The sequence below is a fragment of the Toxotes jaculatrix genome, chromosome 13, assembly GCF_017976425.1.
Source record: "Toxotes jaculatrix isolate fToxJac2 chromosome 13, fToxJac2.pri, whole genome shotgun sequence".
Classification (NCBI taxonomy): domain Eukaryota; kingdom Metazoa; phylum Chordata; class Actinopteri; family Toxotidae; genus Toxotes; species Toxotes jaculatrix.
This window is the reverse complement of record NC_054406.1, coordinates 15,497,220-15,523,334: the sequence shown is the minus strand read 5'-3', so window position 1 is coordinate 15,523,334 and position 26,115 is coordinate 15,497,220. Positions and strand designations below refer to the sequence as shown.

General features: G+C 41.6%; 1 protein-coding gene across 1 annotated transcript in view; it reads left to right on the top strand.

Moving 5' to 3' along the window:
• csmd2 (CUB and Sushi multiple domains 2) overlaps window positions 1-26,115 on the top strand; it is a 224,401-nt gene that overhangs the window by 150,274 nt on the left and 48,012 nt on the right. Inside the window, exons 27-39 of the mRNA XM_041052918.1 lie at window positions 3,611-3,813; window positions 4,050-4,241; window positions 5,518-5,656; window positions 5,807-5,994; window positions 9,432-9,626; window positions 10,373-10,489; window positions 12,455-12,568; window positions 18,664-18,759; window positions 19,466-19,669; window positions 20,625-20,749; window positions 23,216-23,312; window positions 24,143-24,247; window positions 24,481-24,599. Coding sequence (XP_040908852.1) covers window positions 3,611-3,813; window positions 4,050-4,241; window positions 5,518-5,656; window positions 5,807-5,994; window positions 9,432-9,626; window positions 10,373-10,489; window positions 12,455-12,568; window positions 18,664-18,759; window positions 19,466-19,669; window positions 20,625-20,749; window positions 23,216-23,312; window positions 24,143-24,247; window positions 24,481-24,599 — 1,894 coding nt within the window. The remainder of the gene's footprint in view (window positions 1-3,610; window positions 3,814-4,049; window positions 4,242-5,517; window positions 5,657-5,806; window positions 5,995-9,431; window positions 9,627-10,372; window positions 10,490-12,454; window positions 12,569-18,663; window positions 18,760-19,465; window positions 19,670-20,624; window positions 20,750-23,215; window positions 23,313-24,142; window positions 24,248-24,480; window positions 24,600-26,115) is intronic.

Sequence of the window (26,115 nt, the reverse complement as noted above, 5' to 3'; positions counted from 1 at the left end):
GAAAACATGCTCTTTTTGTTTTATTCATGCCAGCAAATCCTGTGAAACCCCTCACTGTCTCCTGTCAAGAATATGGGGATATGGAATGTAGTACCTTAGGGTTTCATAACAGCATTTGCACAACAAGCATCCAACTGCCTGAGGCGCTTACATGACAGGGATGGAGGCCTTTGAACATCTCCTTTGGTCAGTGGAAATGCAGGAGCTACCCAGGATGGAAGTCGGAAATTAGTATTAGTCACCAGTGAACTTTTCCAGCAATGTTCACCATCACATTTACACACAAATACATACTGGGCTCTGGCCAAGTGTAGATAAATATGTTTTTGTTGATTTTCTAAATATGTAAATAGTTAGTTGACATATTTCTTCTGGCATTGATGTATGTCAGCAGATTTAATTGAACAGATAGATGTAAAACAGATGTAAAACAATAAAAGTGGCTACTGCAAAACATGTTTGGCACCTTGTACTTTGGAGCCACCAAGAAGACCCAGCTGTCTTCTACGGGTGCCTGTCAGTGTCAGTTTCTCTGCTCAAGTGCTCCTCCAGAAGTAGTTGCTAAAGAAGGTTCTAAATAAAAGAAATGAGTGTCTCCTCTAACTCTTAATAGACTATAAACTTTGGGCTTTGATTCTCTGTGCCACAAGAGAAAACACAGATGTGTGACTTCTAATTCAAGTTTGGCAGCAAATCACAGTGGGTTGTCTGGGGGCATCTGGGTGCTCAGGAGAGGTAAACAGGTTTTAGCTTGCTCTGTCTTCTATCTCCTCTGACGGCTTATATGTATTAGTAATCCGATGCTGTTTGTTTTTTTATTTACAATATTATTTTCATCGAGCTTTGATTACTGTATATCACAGGGTATTATCAATGCTTCAGTGAATATTAGCAAGAGAACTGTGAGCAGAGGAATGATTACAATGAATAGGATTAGTATTCATGCTAGTTCTTCGATGATGAAAGCTGGAAACGTGATTTGCTGCTTTGCGGAGATAAGGAGGTTAATGTGTCCACTGTTCGCATGCATCTCTCTGTTCCTGCATCTGTTTCCCAGGTGTGGATGCTTATGTATGGGAATGTAATGCAGCGTATCCTTTAAATATACCTATCAGTATACATTTGCGTGAATATGTTCTGGTGCGCCCGTCTGCATCTGTTTGTTTTCTGTGCACTTCTCTCACAAGCATTGCGACAGGACTTGTCAAGTAGGTTACGTACAGTATCCACACACAGCGCGTTGTCGAGTAGCCTCTGGCTGCTGCTCACACATCAGACAGTATGGGAATCGGAGCCTGACACCAATTATGCAGAAACGGTGGGAACTTGTTGCTAAACCCGACATATCAGTGGGTTGCTGTTTCTCCTCTGCATCATCTGTAGCTCAAGGCTCTATGTTTGTGTTGTGTGTGTGTGTGTGTGTGTGTGTGTGTGTGTGTGTGTCTATAAAGGGATGAGGATACTAAAAGCACATAAAGTACCATGATTTCCTCTGGATGACTGGGAAAGAGATTATCATTCAACTCATTGAATTTAAAATGGCATTTTGCGAAAATGACTACTGGACAGATTTATAATAAGCTAAGCTTAAGCTTGTGGACAAAATAATGGAATCAACAGAGATTTACAAATTACTCTCCTTTCAAAAAATGAACTTAAGAACTGAATGAGTATTTTATTACAACAAGTGCAACTTCAGAGCCGTGTTGTTTGCTTGGATTAGAATTAAAATCATTGAAACATGAGGCTGAGGAAATTGCTGTGGGGGGGAATAGTTGTCAGTTGTTTGTAATTCAATTGTTTCCATAATAGATTTTCATATGAACTCACCGACACATTTAAATGAATGTTTATATCATGGAACCACAATAGCCCAAATATTCCATAAAATTGTTATTAAATGTCCCATGTTAGATATGTTTGTGTTGGCAGTTCTCACTAGTAAATGCTTGCAAGATGTTAGGTCATCCAAGTAGAGCATCCAACATTGTACTGTAATTAATTTGAAGAAAAAAATGTTGTTGTTGTGATAAATGTTTACTTTGTGTGTGAAGCAGGTGAAGTGTGTCTTTTATTTTGAGTACACCTTCATCTCAACACATTCCACTGTATTCCTTTATTTTGAAGGCATCCGAGACAGGAATATGTTTCAGAGGAAAAAAAAAATCAAAGGCATAAATGAAACGAGCTGACATGTCTTCATAATTCCTCTTAAGTATTTGAGATTTTGCAGCAGGATAAAACAGCTGGGAATACTGTTTGTCTTTAACCCATTAAGACTTAAGGTGCCCTCAAAAAAAAAAAAAAAAAGAGAATGATAAAAAGTATTACTTGAAGACAACTCCCTGAAACCCGAAGGTTTTCTGAAAAACTTGACAGAATTGTCAACATTCACTGAAACCTATATTTCTCAGCCTTCTGAAGCAAACAGAAACATGAGAAACAACATTTGAGAACTGACTACTTTATTCTCAATGATTGCCTTTGCTCCAATGTTTATCAAAATTTCTTAAAAAGTTGATGAACACACTTGAACACACTTACATCACATCCAGATCTAGAAGAAGAGGCACAGAAACGTCTCACCCGGCCTTAAAGGAATATACACGCTAATGTTGCATCTGGTCTTAATGGGTTAGAGAGCCTGTCCAAAACACATGCTTACATACTGTATATTCCAAGCAATATATCAGTATGAATCCACTGCATTGAGGCTGGCACACTTAGGCGCCCAAACACACATGTACGCAACCTCAGTGCATTTCACATCCAGTGGACCACCAGCTGGCTGACAGCTGTCGAAGCAAAAAGTGAAGGTTAGATTTTTTGACAGCATCATCTTTCTGATGTCTAGACTGAAACCATTAAATGCCATGGCAGGGATATCTGCTTGACTGACACTGTGGAACGTCCACTGAATGCTCTGAATCTAGCGTCGTGATTCACTTTAAATGTTGTTTCACTCCTTTATACTTGTCCCTGGCCTCTGTTTTTGTCTTTCCCCCATTCTTATTGTCTCCTTTAATCACCTTATTACCTTGTGTGCATTGATTCTTTTAAATACTCAGTAGTTTGGTGTAATCCATTTATTTCCTCCTCCTCTGACTCATCCTTTTTTTTTTTCATTTTAGAAATTGTGAATTCTGTTGCTAAAAGCCTAGACCTTTATCCGTTATCACTATATTTAATTTTAGTCTCCATTTAAAACAAACAAAATACTGAAGCTTGATCGTAAAATTTTGGAAACATGGAGGATGCATTTTCCCGAATCCCAAGTCTGCCAACCTTATGTGACAGAACAAATGGAGCCTAGATTTTTCTCTCGACTAATACTGTTAATGGAAAAACTGCAAGATATGGGCTACAATTACCTTCCATTAAAAGGACCTGAGGTCTGTTTGAGCAAAATGAAATGCAAATGGGAGGTGGCAATGTTCAGAGCCAACTTTTAACTTTTCAATGAGAAAATAAACAGCTTTTAGTCTGCCTGACAGTGCTTTCTGTAAGGCTAAATTTTAAGGGGAGATGCATTAAAATCTAAAATCAGAGGGGGTGTTATCTATCAGCTGTCACGATGACCTCTAAAGAATCTTGTTTGTGTCTTTAACAGTCTACATTTCCTGGTTTTCCACACGGAGGAGGTCCACGACGTGCTACGGATCTGGGATGGGCCCCAGGATGGAGGGGTCCTGCTGAGGGAGCTGAGTGGCTCAGTGCTTCCCCCGGACGCACACAGCACCTTCAACACTGTCAGCCTGCAGTTCACCACAGACTTCTTCACCAGCAAGCAGGGCTTCGCTCTGCAGTTCTCTGGTGAGGAGGAAGGATAATGGGAGGAAGGATGATGAGAGGGAGGGAGGGAGGGTAGTGACAGAAATGTTTGATGGACATGGGTTAAATGGCTGGGTGGTAACTGGATGTAAAGAGAGACAAAATTCACCACTCACAGGTTTCACTGTGAACTACGATAATAACATCCCTTTATCACCTTGTAAGTGAGGATCATTTTCATGTCATCTCACTGATTGGGCCTCGTCTTGCTCCTTCAGTCTCCACCGCAACCTCCTGCAATGACCCGGGCATGCCCACTAATGGTACCCGCAGCGGAGACAGCAGGGAACCTGGAGACCATGTGGTGTTCCAGTGTGATCCTGGCTACATCCTGCAGGGGGCCAACAGGATCACCTGCACTGAGATTAATGGTCGCTTCTTCTGGCAGCCAGACCCTCCTACGTGCACAGGTACTCCATCAACACAGCACGCAATCATCAATTATGGCTGGTGCTACATGCTACATGCTGCATGACTATGATCAGAAGTAGTCTGAATGTTGTTACACACTACATGCAGTTATCCACTATTTCATTTCACTGCATGCCACAGACTTCTTTTTGGTCTTTTTATGTTCAAGTAGGAAGGTTCAATAAATACAGTGCTACAACTTTTCAAAAAAATTGAATGCACTGGATGTATCTCATTTTTCAGCCCGCTCCTGCTTATGCTTAAGTAGCTCACTCCGTTTGGTAAGAGATAAAATATAATCTATAAAACTGTGTGGTAATAAGATTTGAAATGACTCAATCAGTAAAGACAGAAGAGAACAATATGAAAGTTAAAGTTGTCTAATAAAGAATGTCATGCCCCACAATCTGTATAATACAGTGAACAGCATAACTTCTCCTGCTGGTCTGACTTTTGTGAAACAGGTAGACAGTACAGATTCCTAACGTGATTACTTAACAGACTCCTTAAGTGAATCTTAAGGGGCAAATCTGATTGCCGTGTTCCCTAGACATTTCCTAAAGTCACCGCAGCAGACGGAGAGATCTGATTATCCTGTTCCTCTATAACAACACAGACCTCTTAGTCAGACCTCTACTCTTTTTACAGTCTCCTTCACATATATATATATATATATATATATATAGTAGATGATCGCACTTGGTGCTCTACAAAACAATGTGAAGTAATTAACAGTGGCAATTAAAACCTTGTAATTAGCTGCCTTGTTTAATTAGTGCTCTGCTTAATTAGTTTGATCATTTTTTTGGTGAGGGGTTGGGCAGGACAGTTCTCTGACACTTACAGGTGAGAACGTGGTAAGCCAGTGTCAGTGGGCATTAGCTACATCTCAATTAAGCATCTGTCACTACAACTTCCTGCGGAGAGGCTATACGCTATAAACGGCTGAAACAATTAACTACTTTAGAAACTTAATGTAGCCGTTCAGTTCACTCAGTTCTCAGACACTACCACCGCTTATTTTCTGTTCATCCTTACAACTGTTTTAAGTTGGTTGTGAGTCAGCTCATTTCAAGTGTAGCTTCGTAAAGAATTTGGCAAATCACTACTTTTAAGTACAAATAAAGACTGTCGAACCTGGAAATTAGATTATGTATGACCTTAAGATGAAACATTTTGTGGTCTAATTGGGTTTTTGGATTAATATTCAATAGCTTTCAAAATCCCATTGTTGTTTACTACTCTGAATAATAATCAGTTGCTCTCTTGTTGTAGCTCCGTGCGGCGGGAACCTGACAGGTCCCAGTGGGCTGATTCTGTCTCCAGACTATCCTGAACCTTACCCGCATGGCAGGGAGTGTGACTGGACAGTTACTGTCACACAGGATTATGTCATCGCTCTGAGCTTCAACCAGTAAGCTTTAATAGTGTAAAATGAACTACAACACAATACCTGTTTTAATTAGCAAAACAAAAAACACAAAGCATTCAGTTGTTACCTTACGTTCAAATAATCTAAGCTGCAAATATTCTAATATCATGTCCTGTAAACTTCTGTTACCAGGTTCAGCTTGGAGCCCAGTTACGACTTCTTACATATCTACGATGGGCCGGACTCCCTCAGCCCCTTGCTGGGTAGTTTCTATGGCACAGATGTTCCAGACCGCATCGAGAGCAGTTCCAACACGCTCTTCTTGGCTTTCCGCAGTGATGCTTCCCTAAGCAGCAATGGATTTGTTCTGCAGTACACAGGTGTGTTATTTTTGGTTGTAGGAATGACTTGAGGGGAGAAAAACAAAAAGAAGTATTCTGGCTAATTGGACAAAACTAACAAAACTATTAAGCTAGTGGAAACTTGCAAAAAAAAATGTTTCTTTATCTCTAGTGTCTTAAGATTCTGAACAAAAGAGTGAATTTTAACTAGTATATGAGGTTTTATCCCCTAAACAATTCATGTTTTAAAATTCTTTCTCTGGCGGAGTGAGAATGGATTTACCCTCTGCTGCTTATCGACCTTGCAGATTGTTTCTTTTTAACTTTGTCTTGTGTCTGGTCCAAGGCGAGGGAGATTAGTGGTGTGAAAATTGTTTCAGAGAAAGAATGGGGATGTCTGTGCTGCAGCGTCCCGATCACCACCCTCCCATTTGTACCACGGTCTGCTCGGGCGTCATTATTGATCTGTACCTCCTCTAGTAGCCGACTAACACAAAGAATTATGAAAATGAAAAGCCGACACCATGTGTGCTTAAGCTCTTTTTGATCAGTGCTTTGCAGCTGCACAAAAGGCTTCTCATAAATTAGAGCAAACAGCGTTTTGTTGTCTCATGTCTAATCTTAGCTGACTGCAGCATGTTGTTTGGAGGACCAGAATTTATTTGCTCACACGAGGTACTCTGTACTGCACACATGGTGCAGAATGATCACAGACATCCTTGATAGAGGGCCAGTTGTTTTAAAGATAACACAAGACATCTGTGTTTTCTGCGTTTTTGTTTCAGGCTCGCAGTGGAACGCCTCAGTGCCTGTATGTTAAAGCCTTTTCCTAACAAATATACAGAGGCTGAACAAGCTCTAAATTAGACAGGGCATCTTCGTTAAGGGCTTTGCTTGAGAGAACAGTGTTAAATCTTCCTAAATCTCCCAGCCTCAATTAGAGCTGTTTAAGGTATCAGACGTTTAACCAATTCCAGATCGACCCTGAGTGCTCCGTTTCTTGGCTGGTGTCCACATGGGATGTGATCTATACAAGCACTTCAGCTGATTTTAGAAAGCTACCTGTTTATGTGATACAGCTCTACCATTCATTTTTCAAACTCTACATAAACGGGGCCAAAGCACATGCCTTTTGGTGAGACAGCGTTACAGAGCCTACCCCTTAACTCACTCCCAGCAATATTTAGTGCAGTGTGTGATATTGTATGGCCAATCTGGTTGAGCAGATGGACCCAGTGTGAGGCTCAGAAAAAAAAAAAACTCCCTCTCCCCACTTCCAATTCTCCACACTAATGAACCATAACCAAATAATACATAAATTACCTCCTCAGTTTCAGACAGACAACATGGCACAAAAGCATGTTTGGCTGCAGGTTTTGGTCTGGTCGGTGAGGAAGCAGAGTTGACGAGTTGGCCCATCTAGTATTCGGTCAGCCCGCCACTGAAAATTGCATTGCGAAGTCTGCCTGAGGTGCTGTCGGCCTCTTTAACAAGCAATTGTCACGTCTTTCTGTTCCCGTGTCTCTGGCCATGTCTGAACGGGCAAAATGTGGGCAGAAACTTTCCATCCCTGTGCCATATATTTGAACAGACACGGACATGGATAGATAAACACAGGAAAAAAAACACACACACATTCAGGCGCCCTCACGCTCATATCTGTCTAGTCGAATACCGTTACCCATTCCTAGGTTCATTTTCACTTCATATCACATCACCTAAACTCCTCTGAGGTTTTTTACAAAACAGATGACGCCTCTCGTCCATTTTCTCTCACACCTACAAATGTCCCAGGGCAAGGCCCGTTAAATCGGCCGTCTTCATCGTGGCAACCGACCTTCTCACCACTAGCTTGCATCCAGGGCCAGTCCACACCTAATGCCTGCTACATCCATCACGCCTCCACTGTCTCTTGCCAGGTGTGCTGGTTTAATAGCGGAGGTGGCGAGGGAAGGTTTAGGTCTAAATCAGCCCATGAACGGGCTCAGCCTGTCTAGAACAGGTGTCCTGGGTGACAGACAGACCGCATGGCTGGCCTCAGCACTCTGCTCAGCCATGAAGGGCAGCGTCCTGTCTGGTCAGCAGGTCTCCAGCTTTCAGCTTATAAACTAGGCATTTATCCAAGGTGCTTCGTGTACGTTCTATCATGAATAAATGATTAGAACTACAGTAAGGCGTAGACTTTGTTATGATTACTTTACACAAAGAAGATTTTGTGAAAAACGTGTGTTGTTTTAAAGCGCAAAGGGCATTTTACCCTTTTCAAATGTAGCTTCACAAAGTATTTGCTAGACTACCTCCTGTTGTGTTGTGTACCATCCACAGCAGGTGGAGTTTGTTGTTCATGGTGCGAATTGAACCCTTCTCTAAATGGCAGATGGTAGAAAGAAGAAAGCATGTAAAAATCCCTTCCAGTATGTTGGTCTTCTTCAGTAAACTTAGAAAAAAAAGAAAGAAACACCAATGTGGTGTTGTAAATACCAGTGGCGAAGATTAATCTCAAAGATTTGTTTGCATCCTCATTGACCTTTACAAATGAATGCTTTTGAAATGTGAGCATTTTTTAAATTGTTACCTATTTAGAGTTTGCTTTCCACTAGCTGATGTTAAGATAATTCAGGGTTTTGACATATATTTTTGTCAGGCAGTGAATTGTAAGTTTAAGTTTTCCTGACAAAAGAAAACATTTGACTCACCTTCCCTTTTGCATGTGTGTGTGTGCGTGTTCAGTCATCATATACTGAAGTTTGCTCTGAGACTTGAGTGGACTTGTGCTTTTAAGATTGAGCTAAATTGCTTTGGGCATTTTTCCTATGTTTATTTTAGCTGTGAGAGTGTGAAGTGTGCCAAATTGACAGGCCTCCTCTCACATGCACATTTTCCACCTAAGAACAATGTGATGGTAGATTGAGCGAGACATCTTTCTTACGACCTCAGGAGTGGTGATTGATATGTGGTTAGATACAGTGTGTGTGTGTGTGTGACTGTGAGTGCATTTAGGAGTGGGTATGTGTGTGTGTGTGTGTGTGTGTGTATGTGAGAAAGAAAGCTTGCGTATGTGCATTGTCTTCTCTAGTTGACTGCACAGCGAAGTGTTGTGTGAGAAGCGGTTGTGTGCAGTCAGCAGACCTTGGGCCAGAGCAATGCCACTCTCAATCAGCTGCCTGTCTGTCTGCACAGCCATACATACCTCCAGCAGCCACAGATGAGAGGGCACCGTCAAGGATTAGAGAGAAAAGTGGCAGTCAGTGAGATATATTTACTGAAAGAGGAAAGCATAGAGTAATACAGGGGAAAAAAAAAGAAGAAGGAGCAAAGGAAGGAAGTAAGAAACCAAAGATTATCGGGAACCTCAGGCAGGAAACTGTTTCTATTCCAGTATCATCACCGCAGCTTGATGCAAAAACCTTTTCACTGAATACAAACATGCGTTTCCTTCTGTCACTGATTTTCCACCGTGTTACCTCTCTCCGCAGAGAACCCCAGGGAGTCTTGCTTCGAGCCGGGCCTGGTGCGCAATGGGACACGGGTGGGCGCCGACCTCAAGCTGGGCTCCACTGTCACCTACCACTGCGACAGTGGCTACACATTAGACGGAGACCCAACCCTCACTTGCATCATGGGGGGAGATGGCAAGCCGAGCTGGAACAAACCCAAACCCATCTGCATTGGTAAACACTGACATCTGGAGACGGTTGTTAGGAACACAAACTACATCAAGTTCTTATAGATTTATCGCATGTAAACATGCATGTGTGATTATGTGGTTTTTGCACAGATCTATGTCCTACAGGTTTACGCGTGGAAGTGTGTGGGTTTTGCTAATGTAAATAGATGTGAGGGCGTAGCTTTAATTTAATCTGCATTTTTGAACCCAGCTACTTATTTTGCATATCTGCTCCTCACACTCACGGCAGCACCTGCGTCATCCTGGCTGTTCCCTGACATTCCCACGACACTGCTAACACCCGCTGTGGGAAAGAAAAAAAAAAAACCCCTCCACACCGAATCTGGCTCTCAAAGTGTGAAGTTAAATGTCAGGTGGAATACATGCACATGTTCACACAAGCAAAAATAGAAAAACACATTCACATACATGGGTTTAGCAGCTGTACAAAGGTGCAAGCTCACGCAGAGCATTTTTAGGGGCTTTAAGCAGGAGAGGAGATCCGGGCCTCATCTCATCCCGGCTAACCCTGAGGGACACTTGGAAAACATTGCAATTTCACTGTGGCAAACACCAGGGACATCTTCCACCCAAAGCCCAATCAGACAAGAAAAGTAATTTAGGAGTGATGGAAAAGAGGGGATGGAAAAGCAGGAGGTGGGAGAGAAATGGAATCTTACACTATTTGGCTTTAGACCCACCTTCTGTGTTTGCCCCGTCTCTTCATGTCTCATCTCTGTGTGTCTCCAGCTCCGTGTGGTGGACAGTACTCAGGTTTGGAAGGGGTGGTCTTGTCTCCTGGTTACCCTGGCAACTACAGCAGTGCACGAACCTGTCTGTACTCTGTGGTCGTGCCCAAGGATTATGGTAAGCCAAGGAAGAGAACTGTATTAGTGGATTTGGTCATTTGTCCTTGCTGATTTTTAATTTAGCATGTTTGTGTGTGTCCGTGAGTATATACAGGGTGATTATGTGTCTTTAATTAAATTGCAGTTATTCTGTAGTGCACAAAATGCCCATATTAGACTCAAACAATACTCAACTTCCTCGCTAAATTCTACTCATTTTTCACTGCTGAAAATAATGAAAGAAAGAAGAAAAACTGTCAATTTTTTTTCTACCTATGAATATTCTTAGTGACAGGTGTGTAGGAGAAAACAAGTTTGTGGAAAACTTGTAAAAGCTCCCACAGATACCATCTTCTTAACTTGCAATTAAAGTGCTTTAATCAGAGGTTTGCCGAATGGATTTTTTCATATTTTTCTACACACGGTAAAATCACACAGTGATTGATAGATCCCATATCCATCTGTCTCATTGCCATACCCATATTTTCACATTACTTCGGCGGAGCAATTTAATCGCTGTCTTACACACTAGGCGTACAATCTGTCTGTCAGAGACACGCATGCACACACACACACAGACACCAAAAATAATTGGCGTCTGGAAGATCCGGAGTTCCTGGAGTTTCACTACTTTTTGGCATTTCCATCTTAAAGGTCACAGCTTGCTTCCAAGATGGGATCTGATATGTGGGGGCAACAAATTATTCAGAAAGCAAAACAATGCAGAAGCTTGACACATCTCAAACATGCAAAAACAGAAGTAAACATGTTTTCACTCACTCACTTGCCCACGATGTCTCTCTCGCTTTCTTTTTCTGCCTGTCTTTCTCTCTTTTTTTTATCTCCTGCTTCCTTTTCTCCTCCTTCTGGCTCTTTAATGAGTTATCAGCATTGAGCCTCTCTAAGGGAAAGCTCACGTCCTATCACTGTTAAATTACAACAGCAGAAGCCGGCATGTGTTTGGTTTTGGGGTACTTCGCCCCGGTCTTTAGACTGTTGAGGTCACGATGCCCACTCGGAGGTCCGGTGCTGTTCCAAAATGGCTGGGCACCCATCCTTGTCTGCTTGGATCCTGTCGGCAACATATTTCACTCGGTGAAGTCAAAGTGAGAGAGGAAATTGAAATAATTAAAGTCCACATTTGCATTTTCCTGGAAAATGACAGTGAGGCCCAAGGCAACACACTTTGTCATGCAGAGCCGCAAATGCTCTTGCCTCCATTCTTGCCGCTTCTCATTAGGCTGATGCACCAAACCTAATGATAAGCTATTTTCCTCAGTGTAGAGGACGGGGTAGGGGTCACTGCGATCACTAGCTTCTCTTATCATAGATACAGTTGAACAGGATGTGCAAAATAATGGAACTGACTGAGGATGAGAAGGAGATGACAGATTCTGGGTCATGTTGAACAAGCATGACTCAGAAGATAAGGTCCTGCCATCATACCTAATGGAGAGCACTAGTCCTCTGTCCCCTCTGCCCTCTTCCCCCCTCCTTCATCCTCTTCATCCTTCTCTTTAACCTGCAATATTCAACACAAGTAAACTAGACATAGATTGGATGTGAAAGGGCTGAATATATTCAGGCAAGAGTGCTAGAAAGAGTGGGTTGAAAGGATGAAAGCACCATAGTGGAGCCTTGGCTGCACATTGTATAACAGATTGGCTGTCATTGCCAAAGCCTTTCATCTACTGACAAGCCATCGAGCCCAGACAGGATTGCTGATCTCCCCGTGTAATATCAGTTTTTGGTTGTGTTGTCATAACTGCTGGCATTATCCACCTCGCTTTAAAGAAGACAGTTTGATTGAAATTGCTGTTGATAATATTCTTTTGAATGTAGATACTACAAAGCACTTTTTATGGATTTTCTGTCATTTCAAATGGATTTGAGAGTTTTCAGTGTGACTATCACGCAGCCACTAATTTCAACTAATTTCAGTTTCCTCAGATGTCAATTTTCTGTCCATATCTGTCTTTTCTAGTGGTCTTCAGTCAATTCGCCTTCTTCCAGACAGCACTGAACGACATTGTGGAGGTTTATGATGGGGCGACGCAGCATTCCCGCGTTCTTAGCTCCCTGTCTGGAGCACACACAGGTACTGAAACACACACGTGACCAGATGCCTGCATGCATGCACATTCTGTTCAGGAGGTTTTAAACTATAGGGAGGTGGAAAATAGAATTAAACAGAACTGCAGGATATGATTCACACACAGCTTTTATTTCATATTCACTACCAGCCTGAAACAAATCAGCAAATATGATTTGACTATTTGATCTCCCAGCCATTATTTGTGGCATGACAGGGGACTAAATAAAATGTTGTCTTAGCCTTATGCCTTTCATAAGGATCCAGTTAAACTCAGAGACAAATTGCTGACACAAGCAGAGATGCCGTGGCTGCAGGTGGGCTCCAGTGAGCTGTAAAACAATTCAGCGGTGACAACAACAACTTAAAGAGTCCCAGGGATAACATATCAGCAGACAGGCCTAGGTAGGCTTGCATGCATACACACCTGAACTGGTATTACATGAACACTCATGTCATCTCTCAGAGCATATGCACACGTACACACACACACACACGCAGAAACACTTGCATGTTAGCTAAAGATAGGGATTTCCTGTAATAACTGTGCATTTTTAACACGAGCACCTGAAACAAAGACACAGACTCAGAGCTGCATTATCATTATCTCAACAGTGAATTGCAGACTTGAAGCACTGGCAGACCTGCCAACCGTGAGAAAATATTTTGAGTACCACACTAACAGTGGAGTAACAGTTCACATGCTTGCATACCAGTTTGCTGATTCTGAAGTATCACTTGCACAGCACTGGGCTTTTTTATAATATACAGTGAAAGTCAACAGGTTCAGTACATCTGTTTAAACATCTGTGCTTATACAGACTGAAAGCTATGAGTGAACTGCATTAAATTATTTTAACAATGCAAATAATTTATTTTGTTGTAAGTTGTAGCATATGTTTTCATATTCAAGTATGCATTTAATAATGAAATAGGCCTAATGAAAAAAGGTAGCCTATTGAGTTGTAAAATTATCTAGGAATATAGGTCTTTGTAAGTAGAGGTTTTGCTGCATTATTACCTGAAGCTCCTTGGTGGTTCAAGTCAAAATCGTAATTGCACAATCAATTGTCCCTGAGATGTAATTGGTCGAACTCTTCCTCTTCTTTTGCATCTCGGTACGCTATACGCTGCTGCCTCTTGCTGTTAGACTTGAGTACTGTATGTGCACAACTGAACTCACCAAGTTTTTGCGTAGTTTAGAGTAACAATTCGCACCAGCGTACTATGGCGTCAACATGTGTACCCACTACGCAAAATGAGTACAGGTTGGCAGGTCTACAGGGGTATTACATTCATAATATTGTCTCAACAGCTTGCAGCTGTTTATTCATCACTAAAACACTGAAACAGGATAAATCCTTCCCATAATTGCTGCACAGATCCTCTTTCCATGCCACTGCATGCAGTGATTACCTCAAATAAACACAGAAAAGATGGTCACATGCCTTTACAAATTATTGCGATACCTTTGTTTTTTTTTCCTTTGTTGCAAAAATCAATGCCATACAATTGAGCAAACATTAAAGAATGACACCAAAAAAATGAGAATTCATACCATTAATCATTCACAGTTTAAATCTCAGTTATGGTGTAGTTTTGGTGAGAAATCCCAATTTGTTATGAAAAGCAATGACATATTCGTGGTTTGCTTTTTACGTGTGGTGATAAATCACGGCGTAAAATTGCTCTTTTGCTTGCTATTGCTACCTCTTACCTTATCTTAGCAAGAAAAGACGAAGTAATTTTCTAATGTGACAACTAATCTCAGAACAGTGGAATCTGAGTTGAAGGCAGTTTGACAATCACATTTGTCTGTAGCTAGCTATAGCTAGTCACTCGTCAATGATATCAAGATAATCAACGATGCACATGTACAAATGTACAAAAATTGCTGCTGTCCTCCTCTGATTGACCAAACCCAGCCTATGTCAATGGGACACAGCAGAAATGATGGATGCAACGGCTAGAAGTCAGCCTAGCTTCGAGAGACAACAGCATACTATGGCCATAAGAGGGCAATAAATTACAAGATGAATGCAAAAAGACAATATGAGATCCTGTAATATGAGACTTATCGCTTATCCTTTATTTTTAGTTCTAACTGTTCAAGCACTGCTTGCCTTGCTTACTTGTCCTGACACCACAAGTGGAAAGTATCTCTGAGGACACAAGAAAAGATTCAACCAGTCCTGGTCTCATTCCCCAGCCTCAACCAATCCATTTCCAAAATCTAATCATTACCATAGCATAAAAGTGTAGAACATTAAAAGTGAGAATATGAAGGAAAATGAAAACACTGTTAAATTGCAGATGCATGGATGTGATCAGTTCCACAACTGTTGTTGATGGCTACAAAAGCAGCAGGTTGCGTAAGGGGAGGTTCAGTGTTTGCAGTGGGTGCGAGTGAAAAGGTGTGCGAGTTTGGGGCAGCTCTCCGTCTCAGCCTGCCATAGCCCTGTGGCTTGACAAAAGCAAAATGATTACTTTGGTTTGTGTCCAGGGCAGCCTCAGAAAATCCAGTTTACAGCTCAATAAACAGGACGCTATATTAACTGCGGACTCCTGGCGGCAGGTTCACAGAGCTCTCTAACCAGGCATGGCAGAGCAGAGCTGACACACTTTGGCAAGGGAAGAGAGACTTTTAGCCCACACAGACAGCGCTGCTGAAGAACTAGTGCACGTCGGCAGAACTAGCATGAATTAGGCATAATCCAGAAGAGTGTACCCGCATCTACCATACAGATACACTGAAGCTCGGAGAACGACTAACATACACATCTGCAAGCTTATAAAGCCAGAAATTCACCCATGCAGTCTAAATATACAAGCTGTCATTATGTGCAGTAAATATATAGTCAGATAATGAGTATTTTAGTGGTTGGCAGGATATTATTAGTCGAGCATGGTAAATCACAGTAGTCAAAATACAAGGCAGTTTGCTGTGATTACACTGACCTTGAAAGGCATATTACATTAAACTACACTGAGTATAGCATTCAACAGTATGTTTTCATTACTGCCGCGCCTCGTGTAGCAAATCACTCTTTTTGAAAAGAAAAGGCAATGATTGTGCATTATCGGAGGCAGTGGTGACAAGCAGAATAAAATGAGAGGAAAGGCAAGGTAGAATAAATGAACGATAAAAGGTGAGAATTAGAAAAGAAAAGGAGACAGCGTGTAGGTAGAAGGGACAAAAGGACTGAATCAAGAAATCAAGGAGACTTATCTAAATGCTAATTTTTGAATTGATTTTTTTTTAATGGCACTTGTCACTCTCTTGGCCATCAACTGTGACCAGGGAGTCCATTTATCCTCCAACTGTACTTAAGTTTGACCACTTTTATTGCTAATGTGCATTTGCTGCTTTTGTTTCAGTGCAAGCCTGCAGCTGAATAAAAGCGTAAAATGCGTATTCATAAAATGTAAGATTCACTTCCTGTAATCTCCACTGTGCTAACTCTGTTTTTAAATTCTAAACCTGTTTGAATTGTGGTTTAAGAGCTTGAGCGTTAATCTCTGACATGGTTCCCCCTCACTGCTGTATCTGAATGCGTGCACACCAACAACTGACGTCTAGCCAAAGTCATACTCGTCCTTGGGAGTCTTTCACATGCCAACATAGAGGATCATTTTAAGGGCAAAGTGATTTGGAGCTGGAGAGTGGCCAGAGGGGTTGATAAGTTACATGCTGACACATGTTTGATCTGTCTGGATGAATACCTGCTCGGCACAGCAAATTATGAAACACTGCCACCATGACAGCTCACAGCAAGGGCTTCCTCTAATAAACTACCCAGCATGGCTTGGGGATCCTACAGTGGAATTCGAGCAATCTGGTGATGACGTAGTAAGAAACTGTGCTGTTGGAGGTATCTAAGTACACTGCACTTAAAGGTGCAGAAGTATTGACACACGAAAATGTGAGCAAAACATGCATACACAGGATAGACTCACTGACACACTCACATATACGCACAGACACACAGATGTTGCCTCTGGGGTTAAGCACGTCTGCCTCCCACTACAGTGTGACAGCAAGCAGACACAGAGTAATGAGATCCACTGCAGAGAGCCAGTCAGCAGCACACTGAGAGGAAGACAGAGAGGCAGAGACAGAGATGCTCACACTTTATATCATGTTCTACGTCAGTCAACAAATAGTTTTCCACCACAGTAGATACATCATGTGGGTTTTTCTTGTGTTTAATTACACTGCTACACTGGGCTGATGAGGATAGCAGGTGATCCTATCAGTAATTTCAGTGGCAAAATATTCTCTGAGGATTTTATTCATTGTAAGACATTTTAAATTTTGGCATAGCTAAATGCTCTGCGTGCAAATGATGCTATAGTAAACATATAACAGTCCCAAAAGCTACTGAACCCATACATTTCTTAGTAAATTGTCCATAATTTGATTTATAGTTTAGGTATATAGCATCTTGTAGAGCAAACCTCCCAAAATGCCTTAAATTTTAGTTAAAACAAAACAGTAAAAGGCCTGTCTGTGCAAACAGGTTCTCAGATGCTGTTTAAAACAAAACTCACACCCGAATGGTCGAATGTCTGTTGGCTGTTTCCGAAACCTGGCAGCTACAACAACGAAAGCTCAGTCGCCCCTGGTCTTTAATTTTGACAGATGGACAGCCACTAAGCCCTGGTCAGGTGACCTTACGGTCCTGCCTGTGCAGCATGCTATTAAGACTTCCTGGATGTAAGCAGGAGCTTGATTGTGGAGAGCCTTACACAGCAGGTGATAAATGCAACCTTGAATTTGATTTTGTATTTCACACACAGCCGGTGAATTAAAACCAGGGGAGGTGGGATTCTGGTTCTACAGCACTTAGGAGTCTTGAGGCACCCTTTTTTAAACCAGTTGCAGATTCCCCAGTAATGATGTGTTAAATTGGAATGTGAACTATAGTTGGGGGATGAAATAGTCCAGCTAGAAGGACTATTCACCAGTGTGAAGGACATAATGGCATTTCGTGAATACCCCTCCTCTCACACCCGTCTTTCCTAGCTTGTAGGAGAACCTATGGTGGCCTTCAGGGAGCATAAAAAACGAGAAAGGTCCTCTCTGGAGCCAGTGTTAATTTGTCCGTTCTGGGCTCATGTAGAAACATGGCCTTGCAACATGGCAGGCTCTGTGGAAGAGGACACGCTCCCCAAGGGCTCAATTTAAGCTAACGAAAACACAACAGTTGTCAGTTTCAGGTGATTATACACTAATGAAAACACAGTTATGAATATTATATTCCATATTTTTCAATCTACTGGTCTTTTAACCATAAATTATAAATAGATCTGAGCTGGGAAAAATGGATAATAACAGGACAGTGAGTTGACATATTATTCGAGGCTCAAATGCTGATCAAAAGTAGCTTCTAAGCTTATAGAACATGACTTTCTATAGGCCGACTGTGGTCAGAGGCTCAGTTCTACCTGTGACACGATGCTATCAGTGCCAATAATGAGGACTCCCATTTAGTCACAATGGAGCTGAAGGAAATTGTTGGCTATCCAATAAGCATCACAGATAAGCATAGTCCTGCATGACCATGAAATATTAGGCCAATCTTAATAAGAACCAGGCGTTTACATGTTTAGATATGCTCTTGATGCCTTATATTTTCATCACAGTAGGTCCCTCTCTGTCAATAGACTAAACAGATTTTAGTAGTAGTACTACTTCTCCACCGCTCAGTTTTCACTTTTGTAATTTGCTACACACTCCCATACAGTCGGTGACTTTATGCATCTTGTTCACACTAATCAAACAAACTGGACTTTGGGATTCAAATGTACCAAGATCCGGGCACACGCATGAAAACCTCCTCAGAGACCTGCAGTGATTAGAAAATTCCCTGTTTTTTGAGTTTTCATGCTGGACACAGATTGTGTCCCGAAAATAGTTGCTAATATTTCCATGTAAATTGTGTAGTACTAGACCGATGAGGGGAAAATGTGTTAAACTGCATAGATGATTAAATGGTAATTAGGTAAAACCAGTTGTTTGTACCCACACAGATTTAAACTGACGGCAGCACTTTATTAAAAACATTACAAACTATGTCTTTAACTTTTCTCCATCTCAGGAGAATCGTTGCCGTTAGCAACCTCCAACCAAGTCCTGATCTGCTTCACCTCCAAAGGCCAATCCAGCTCTAGAGGATTCCACTTGGTTTACCAGGGTAAGTGTGTAACACACAGGCACACCAATACACACACACACTCACAAACAAATTGCCTTGTTTCTTTTGGATTCCCTCTGTTCTAACAGCCCCAGTTCTTCTCCATAATAGATGACTTGCTGAGTGATTTCACAAGGATTCACCTTCAGCCTCTGCTTCAGTTGTGACGTGATTGTGTGTGAGTGTGTCGGCAGAAATATGTGCTTTGGAGCATTAACACTGTAGAAGTATGGCAGTCTGTTGAAAAGGTTGTATTTAAACTCCCCCGGTTCCTCTATTCCCTTAAGAGGGACTTTTCTCCTGAATTGTTATTTTCCTAATACATTGCACTGTACCAGAAATGGCATTTGCTGCAGATATCCAAAGGCGTTGGCAGCTCTGGAGGAAGTTTAATGAATAAATAATTCATTTTTTGCATTTTATTGTAAGTAAGCTGAAGGAACCACAAGGCAAAGAGAAGCTGAGTATACTTATGTTGTATGTATTATCTATTTGGGACACACTGTGATCACACTGACACTGATAAAAGTAGTGAGATTTGTAGAAAACCCTGCACAGGATGAACTATTCAGGAAGCTTTTTTAAATCTTTCAACACAAGAGACCAGAACAGCTTTATATTTTCTTAAAAATGTTACAGCTAATGACTCAAAATCAAAGAACAATCACCTCAAATTCCCCCCGCCTTTCTCTCTGTTTCTCCAAAGCTGTGCCTCGGACCAGTGCCACCCAGTGCAGCTCCGTCCCTGAGCCCCGAAATGGCCGCCGGATGGGAAACAACTTTGCTGTTGGTGCAGTGATCCGCTTTGAGTGCAGCCCCGGTTATGTGCTGGAGGGATCCAGTGCCATTGAATGCTTAACAGTTCCCAATGCCCTGGCACAATGGAACAGCTCCATACCCAGCTGTATTGGTAGGACTTGTATACTCAAACACAGACATACTAATTTGAAACATTCACAGATTAGTAAGGTTGTTTTTGTTTTGTTTCTTTTTTTTGTTACTTTCTTTGTTCCTTTTCTTTCTTTACTTTATTTCTTGCCATGTTTTACGTCTCTGTCTCTCCCACTTGATGCCTTGAGTGTCAAACTCTTGTTAGTCCGGCACAGATGTGGGCTGCCAGCCATCGCCTGTAGCAAACACACACGAGCGAGATTCAGCCATGCAGCACACAGGTAGCAGGCATTGCTGAGGGTCACAAATACACACAGACGTACACACACACACACACACACACACACACATATGGTGACATCCACATGTATATACAGAGGCACACTCTCGCACGCACAACTTACAGCTGTAGCAGATGCTCCTACACTGTCACCAGATGTGTAAATGTGCAGAACAAGCTGGGGAGACAGTGTTTGAAGATAATGTGTGTGCGTGCGTGTGTGCGTGTGTGTGTGTGTGTGTGTGTATGTGAGTGCTTGCATGGCCAGGTGGATCAGACAGGTGTGTAGTTGCGGAGTACATTTCCATTTCGGATGTGATTTAATGATTTAAGTTTAGTGAGTCCTGAAATCAGATTTTTAGTTTTCAAAAAAAAGAAAAAATGTACCAATTGAAGAGAATTAAATTTCTCTCTAAGTGAGCTTCATCCTGTTTCTAAAATAGGCACTTGTTTGGAAAAAAAAAATTGTCAATCCTACAAGCAGAGTCACATCTCTGCTTGAGGAGGAAGATTAAGAAAGAAGATTAATGTTTACATATTTATAAAAAGTCATTTCAGTGTGCAAATGTATGCGTGCTTGTCTGCGTGTACCGAACCTTACTCTCCCTGCATCTTTATACATCCAGTCCGTAGCCATGACACGTTACTGCTAACGTTACTCACGTCTTTTCAACTCTCTCTTTTTTTGTCGCAGTTCCGTGTGGAGGTAATCTGACTCATCGAACTGGCACCATCTTATCTCCTGGCTTTCCTGAGCCTTACCTCAACAGCCTCAACTGTGTGTGGAAGATCACCGTTCCTGAGGGATCAGGGATCCAGGTTTGCATTACACAGTTTCTACCTGGCATCAGTGTACCTCCTGGGTGACAGCTTTTTGGTAATCAGGTTATGCAAAAATTAGTCAAAGCCATGAGTAATATGCAGAGTTTTTTTTTTTTTCAGCTGTGATTCAGCTATGTTAACAACAAAGTGTAAATTTGTTAAAGTGTTTTAATCCATCCCAACCCACATGCAAACCAAAGAAGTAACACTTACTGTCTGGATACGGAAAGTAAGCAGTGTTATAATGGTAATGCGTGTCATGAGATAGTAAAGTAATTGACTAAGAGGCATGCATGACCTAAAGTACTGTTGTAGTTTTTGCAGTGACCTACCTGCGCACTTTAAACATATGGACTAATCCCTTTTTAAAACTGTCTCCGGAGTCAGATTGTTAAAGGAATTAGCAGATTTTATTTACCTTCAGCCTCTAGCCATTACAGCTCTGCATGGTCCTGAGAGCAGCACCTTGTGTGGTGAAATGTTTTCAGCTTACTCAGGGCCAATTAACAGAGCTACCCGCAGATTATTAAAAGTATGGCATCTACAGTTCTCAGAGTGCAGGAGAACAACTGAATGATAGAGTCTATAGACAGAGGCTCAGAATTTCATTCGGCAGATCGCTATACCGGGAACTTAAGTTTGCACAACCTGAAATAAATTTGTATATAACTGCCTGTTCAATTGCTTTACTTTTCTTGCTGGGGAGTTAATTCAGTTTGCATATTCCTATTCTTTGATGCGTGTGTGATGGAACTCCACCAGGAACCTGGGCGAGGTCCCTGTGGATCTGCCTGATGGAAAGTTTTTAGGCTTATGCCTCAGCCTCTGTGGTTAATGACCTCAGTGCCGTCCCTTAGCTATTAGCTCCCCCACCTCAGCTGACTGTCCTTGCAGGTCAAATACACGAGATGGCCCACAGGCGCACTTAGCATGCTGCACTACACACTAACGTTGCAATAGCTTGGAGGTGAAATAGAGGAACAATAAGAACCGAGATCTGACTGTACACACACACCCTCTGGAACACAAACAGCATGCAACTGAAATGTATACATATCAGACTGACAGTTAGTAATGATATATGAGAGTTTGTGTTTTTAGGACCACTTTTACACACACAGACACACTCATTTCCTCACTGCAAAAGGGGTCACTGCACTAAAATGTAAGCTGTAAACTGCAGAGGGCTTGCCGCTCTTTGTCGACACACTCTGCAGACGCAGTGTCCTCAAACCTAATATTCGCACTCATCTGTTTCACACCTTCATCCCCATTGTCTCCGTCTGTCTTTCTCACTGTTGCTTCCCTTCCACCAGCCGGCAGAGACACATTAGTTTGGAGTGTCACGATCCAGAGGAGAACTTAAAGGACCGAGGTGCCTTGCCGGCACATTTGCCGCGGCCCCCTAATGAAAGATCAATCTGTGATCTGCCTCGTCTCCCCGGGATGCGCCAGAGCCCCTACCGCCCCTTTAATTGGCTCGTATCCGATCTATTACCATCAGAGGCAGAGGAGAGGGCCAAGGAATGGATGTGAGAGGGAACAGAAAGTGAGGCTGGGAGAGGGTGAAAGAATGAAGGAGGACACATACAATGCTGAAGAGGTGGATGAATTGTAGCCAAGCACAGAGAGCAAGTATATAGTAGATGACACAGTGTAGCCTCTTTCACACATTCACTTTAATTTGTAAGTGCTCTGGGAGTTTTAAATATTAGGGGTAAGCCTGCTGCTCCCTCTGGTCAGAATTCAACAGCAGAATAAATCTGAAGATCCATCAGTGTGTTGTTCTTACTGTATGTGGTATATTTTTTTCCTCAACAGTGGTAATAAGCCTGAGCCTGCCTTTCCTGGAAAACATATTCAACATTCTGTGCAGCTGTCGCGTTTCAAATCCGATGCCCACCACTTGAACGCAGCCATCTAACAGGGCATTTAAAAAAAGAACAGAGAGAAAGACATATATTGCCAAATGACTTGCATTTGATTCCTCTGAGAATTGCGAACTCTTGCTGTTTGCAGAGTCCTTCATGGCTTTGATCATTTTATGTTTCACCCGTTATTTGCTTTAAACTATATAAAAAGAAGAAAAAAACTTTACATAGTTGTTTGATCCTTTCGAGACGCTCCTAACTATCTTTGTTCCTGTAAAAAAAAAAAAAAAATATATATATATATATATATATATATTGAACCAGCACAGAGGAAAGGATTGAAGATAGGAAGTTATTTTGCATACAGAAATATCTTTGTCATGATAGAGATGTTGTAACATAAGTTAAAGTTAACTGTGTCAGGGCCTAGACAGCATCATATACAGACTCTTGACCCTGCTGTTACTCTGCTCCTCACTAAATCCCATCCTTCTTTCTGTTTCCCTACTAATGCTTCTTTTTTTTCCCCCACTTTTGACTAATTGTGTGCCTCTTCTGTCCCCTCCTTCGGCCTGTCTCTTCCCTTTCACAGATCCAGGTGATCAGCTTTGTCACAGAGCAGAACTGGGATTCGCTGGAGGTGTTCGACGGAGGAGACAACACTGACACCATGCTCGGCAGCTTCTCAGGTACTGCTGTAGCCACTGTTTGTATGCATGAATTCATTTTGTTGCGTGTGTTTAATCTTGGGCATGACAGAGCAGCATTTCGTACATGGAACAAATACTGTATTTGTTAACCAGCGTGTAAAATACTGAGAATGGGGGCCTCATTTGGCATAGTTGGCATTCTAACAGTGCTAAATGAAATTCAGAGTACATAAAACCAGCTGGTGTAGTCATGGGAAAGTTTGGAAATTCCAATCTATTTGAGCTTCTCCTGGCAAACTCTTAGCACATTTCCACAAAGTTTAGCTGTTTCTGTGTTGAGCCGAATGTTTGTTTACAGTAGCTGTGCTACTCCCCTCATAGTGTGGATGCAGCAACAGGGAATTCTCCTTTTGTTTATGCTTGGAATCAGACCAGAAGTAAATGTTAGATGCACCCTGAGGTAAAGAGATGAAAGAGAAATGCCAGGCTCGCAAATTTGAGTTATTAAACGACCAATTTTAGGTCATATCTGTAAAACGTGATTTAATTGTGTTGCTATGATATTTTTTTTTTTTTTTTTGGAAGGATTGCAAGGATTTTTGTTGTCTTTTATTATCATCTGAATAGACTCCCACATACTGAAATCAACTATTGTCTCTGCTCTTTGTCTCGTTAAAAGCTAGAAGGCCACATGCTATTTTGCATCTGCTTCCCCAAATATCCTAATGTGCCTATACACAATCACTCATGCATACATCTTTTTCTGCATGCACGCATAAAGGCGAACAGACACGCTCTTAAATTGCCAACAAAATGCAAAAAGAACAAGCTATCCAGATATTTACTCCCCTATTAATCTTCTCCCCAAGGCACCACGGTTCCAGCGCTCCTCAACAGCACCTCCAACCAACTCTACCTCCACTTTTTCTCTGATATTAGTGTGTCTGCAGCTGGATTCAGGCTGGAATACAAAAGTAAGTGGGGGAAAAAACTGTTCTTCCCACCTGATGTAAAGTACCAACACCCTGAGGACAAGTGTTGTATCAAATAGGGGTACATTTCTTTAGAAGAATTACTGGTTGAACGTTTTTGCATCGTAATTTTTCATATTTAATACCGTCCTTTGTGTTTCTGTCTTATTATCAACTAGCCTTTCTTTTTCTCTCAGTTCCTGCCATCTATTTTTATCTATTCCTTATCCCCTCAGCGGTGTCTCTGACCAGCTGTCCAGAGCCTGTGGTACCTATGAATGGCATCAAAGTTGGGGAGCGTCTTCAGATGAATAATGTGGTGTCTTTCCAGTGTGAGCCTGGATATACTTTACAGGTAAAATCTACTGCCTTCAGATATGGTTCAGCCAGAAATGACCATAAAACATCTTTTTCTGGCCTTTGTTGGTGTCACTCTAGTCAGTTTTCCTTCTTGTCAGTTATCTCCTCAAGCAGTGCTCACATTTTACGGCAGAGGATAGAGTAAAACATCAGGGAGAAGAAACTGGGGTAAACTGGGTGGACTGGATCGTGTCACCAGATGTTTTAGAAGTTCCTTTTAGAAGTTTATTTAGAAGTTGTCCTTTCAATTTTCAGACTCAGTGAACTTTACGCTTTGATTATGACAATGAGATTAAATCAGTGTAAACATATCAGCAATAACGTTTGGAGTAATCTGACTTCAGCATTAATAGACACCAGACAGGAAATATATGCACCTTATTTGCATCTTTTCACCTGTGACCAAGTTATGCATGTGCTGAGCTCAGCGCTTTTTGCGAAAATTGTCTGTGGTGGTTTTATAGATTAAGGGATGATTGTTATGATTCATCTCTGTCATCCACCCTGGACGTTATGATGCATGACAGTGTCCCCCTCAAGTTCATCAAATGCTTGAAGCCATCCAAAGGCAGGATTGGTACCTAGGCAGGTATCCTCCATATACGTGGGTTGTAATTTATGGGATGTGGTGCAGGTTTGCTATAAACTCAGAATTCTGCTCAGCCTCCCAAGTTTGACTGCATTCCGCACATCCTCCAGTGCTTCCACAGTCATCATCTGGGCTTCAGGAGACAGATGGTGACATCCGCGGAGCACAATGGAGCAGTTCACACAAATTCTACCTGAAAGTTCTCTCTCCACTCTGCACTGCACAAGTCTATCAGGACTGTGTGTTCCCATCAGTTCTCACTCCCTGTTCTCATCTAGAAATGTCAGGTTTGGTTTATGTCAAACCCTACTTTCACATCAGGTTTACTTTTGCGTCTTGAAATTGTAATAGATATTTGTCCAGTGGCTATGATGACATATTTTGATGAAGTGTGATAGTAGTGTCTTTGCAAAGAACGGTTTGGAGGAATTATCTCAATTCTGTGTTGCTCTCTTATTAAGGAAAATAATTATTTAACATGCAGTCTTTTTCATTACGAGCAGGCATTTAACTCACCCTGAGTTCCATCATTTTGCTATTAACCAGTTTTTAAACACCATTGCCTTTGGATATTCAAATAATATTGTCTAGTGTTATGGGAAGTTTTACGTTACATTGCTAACTGGCAATCATGTAAATGTCCTGAATATTGCTTTTCTCTCTGTATTTGCAGTAGTGGCATGATAAGAGAGAATTATTTCAATTCACCCACATTTAATGAAATGACTACAAATATAGCCAACATTAATAACTGTGCTTTGTTGTACAATAGGTTTACATCAGTCATACTGTCATCTGTCACTTTGCATATATCATTTGGGTTATGTGCAAAGTGAAGAAAATATGATATACGTCTGACTTAAATTCATACGGCAGGTATAGGTAGCTAGGATAAAGAGGAAATTAAAATATTACCCCTCAA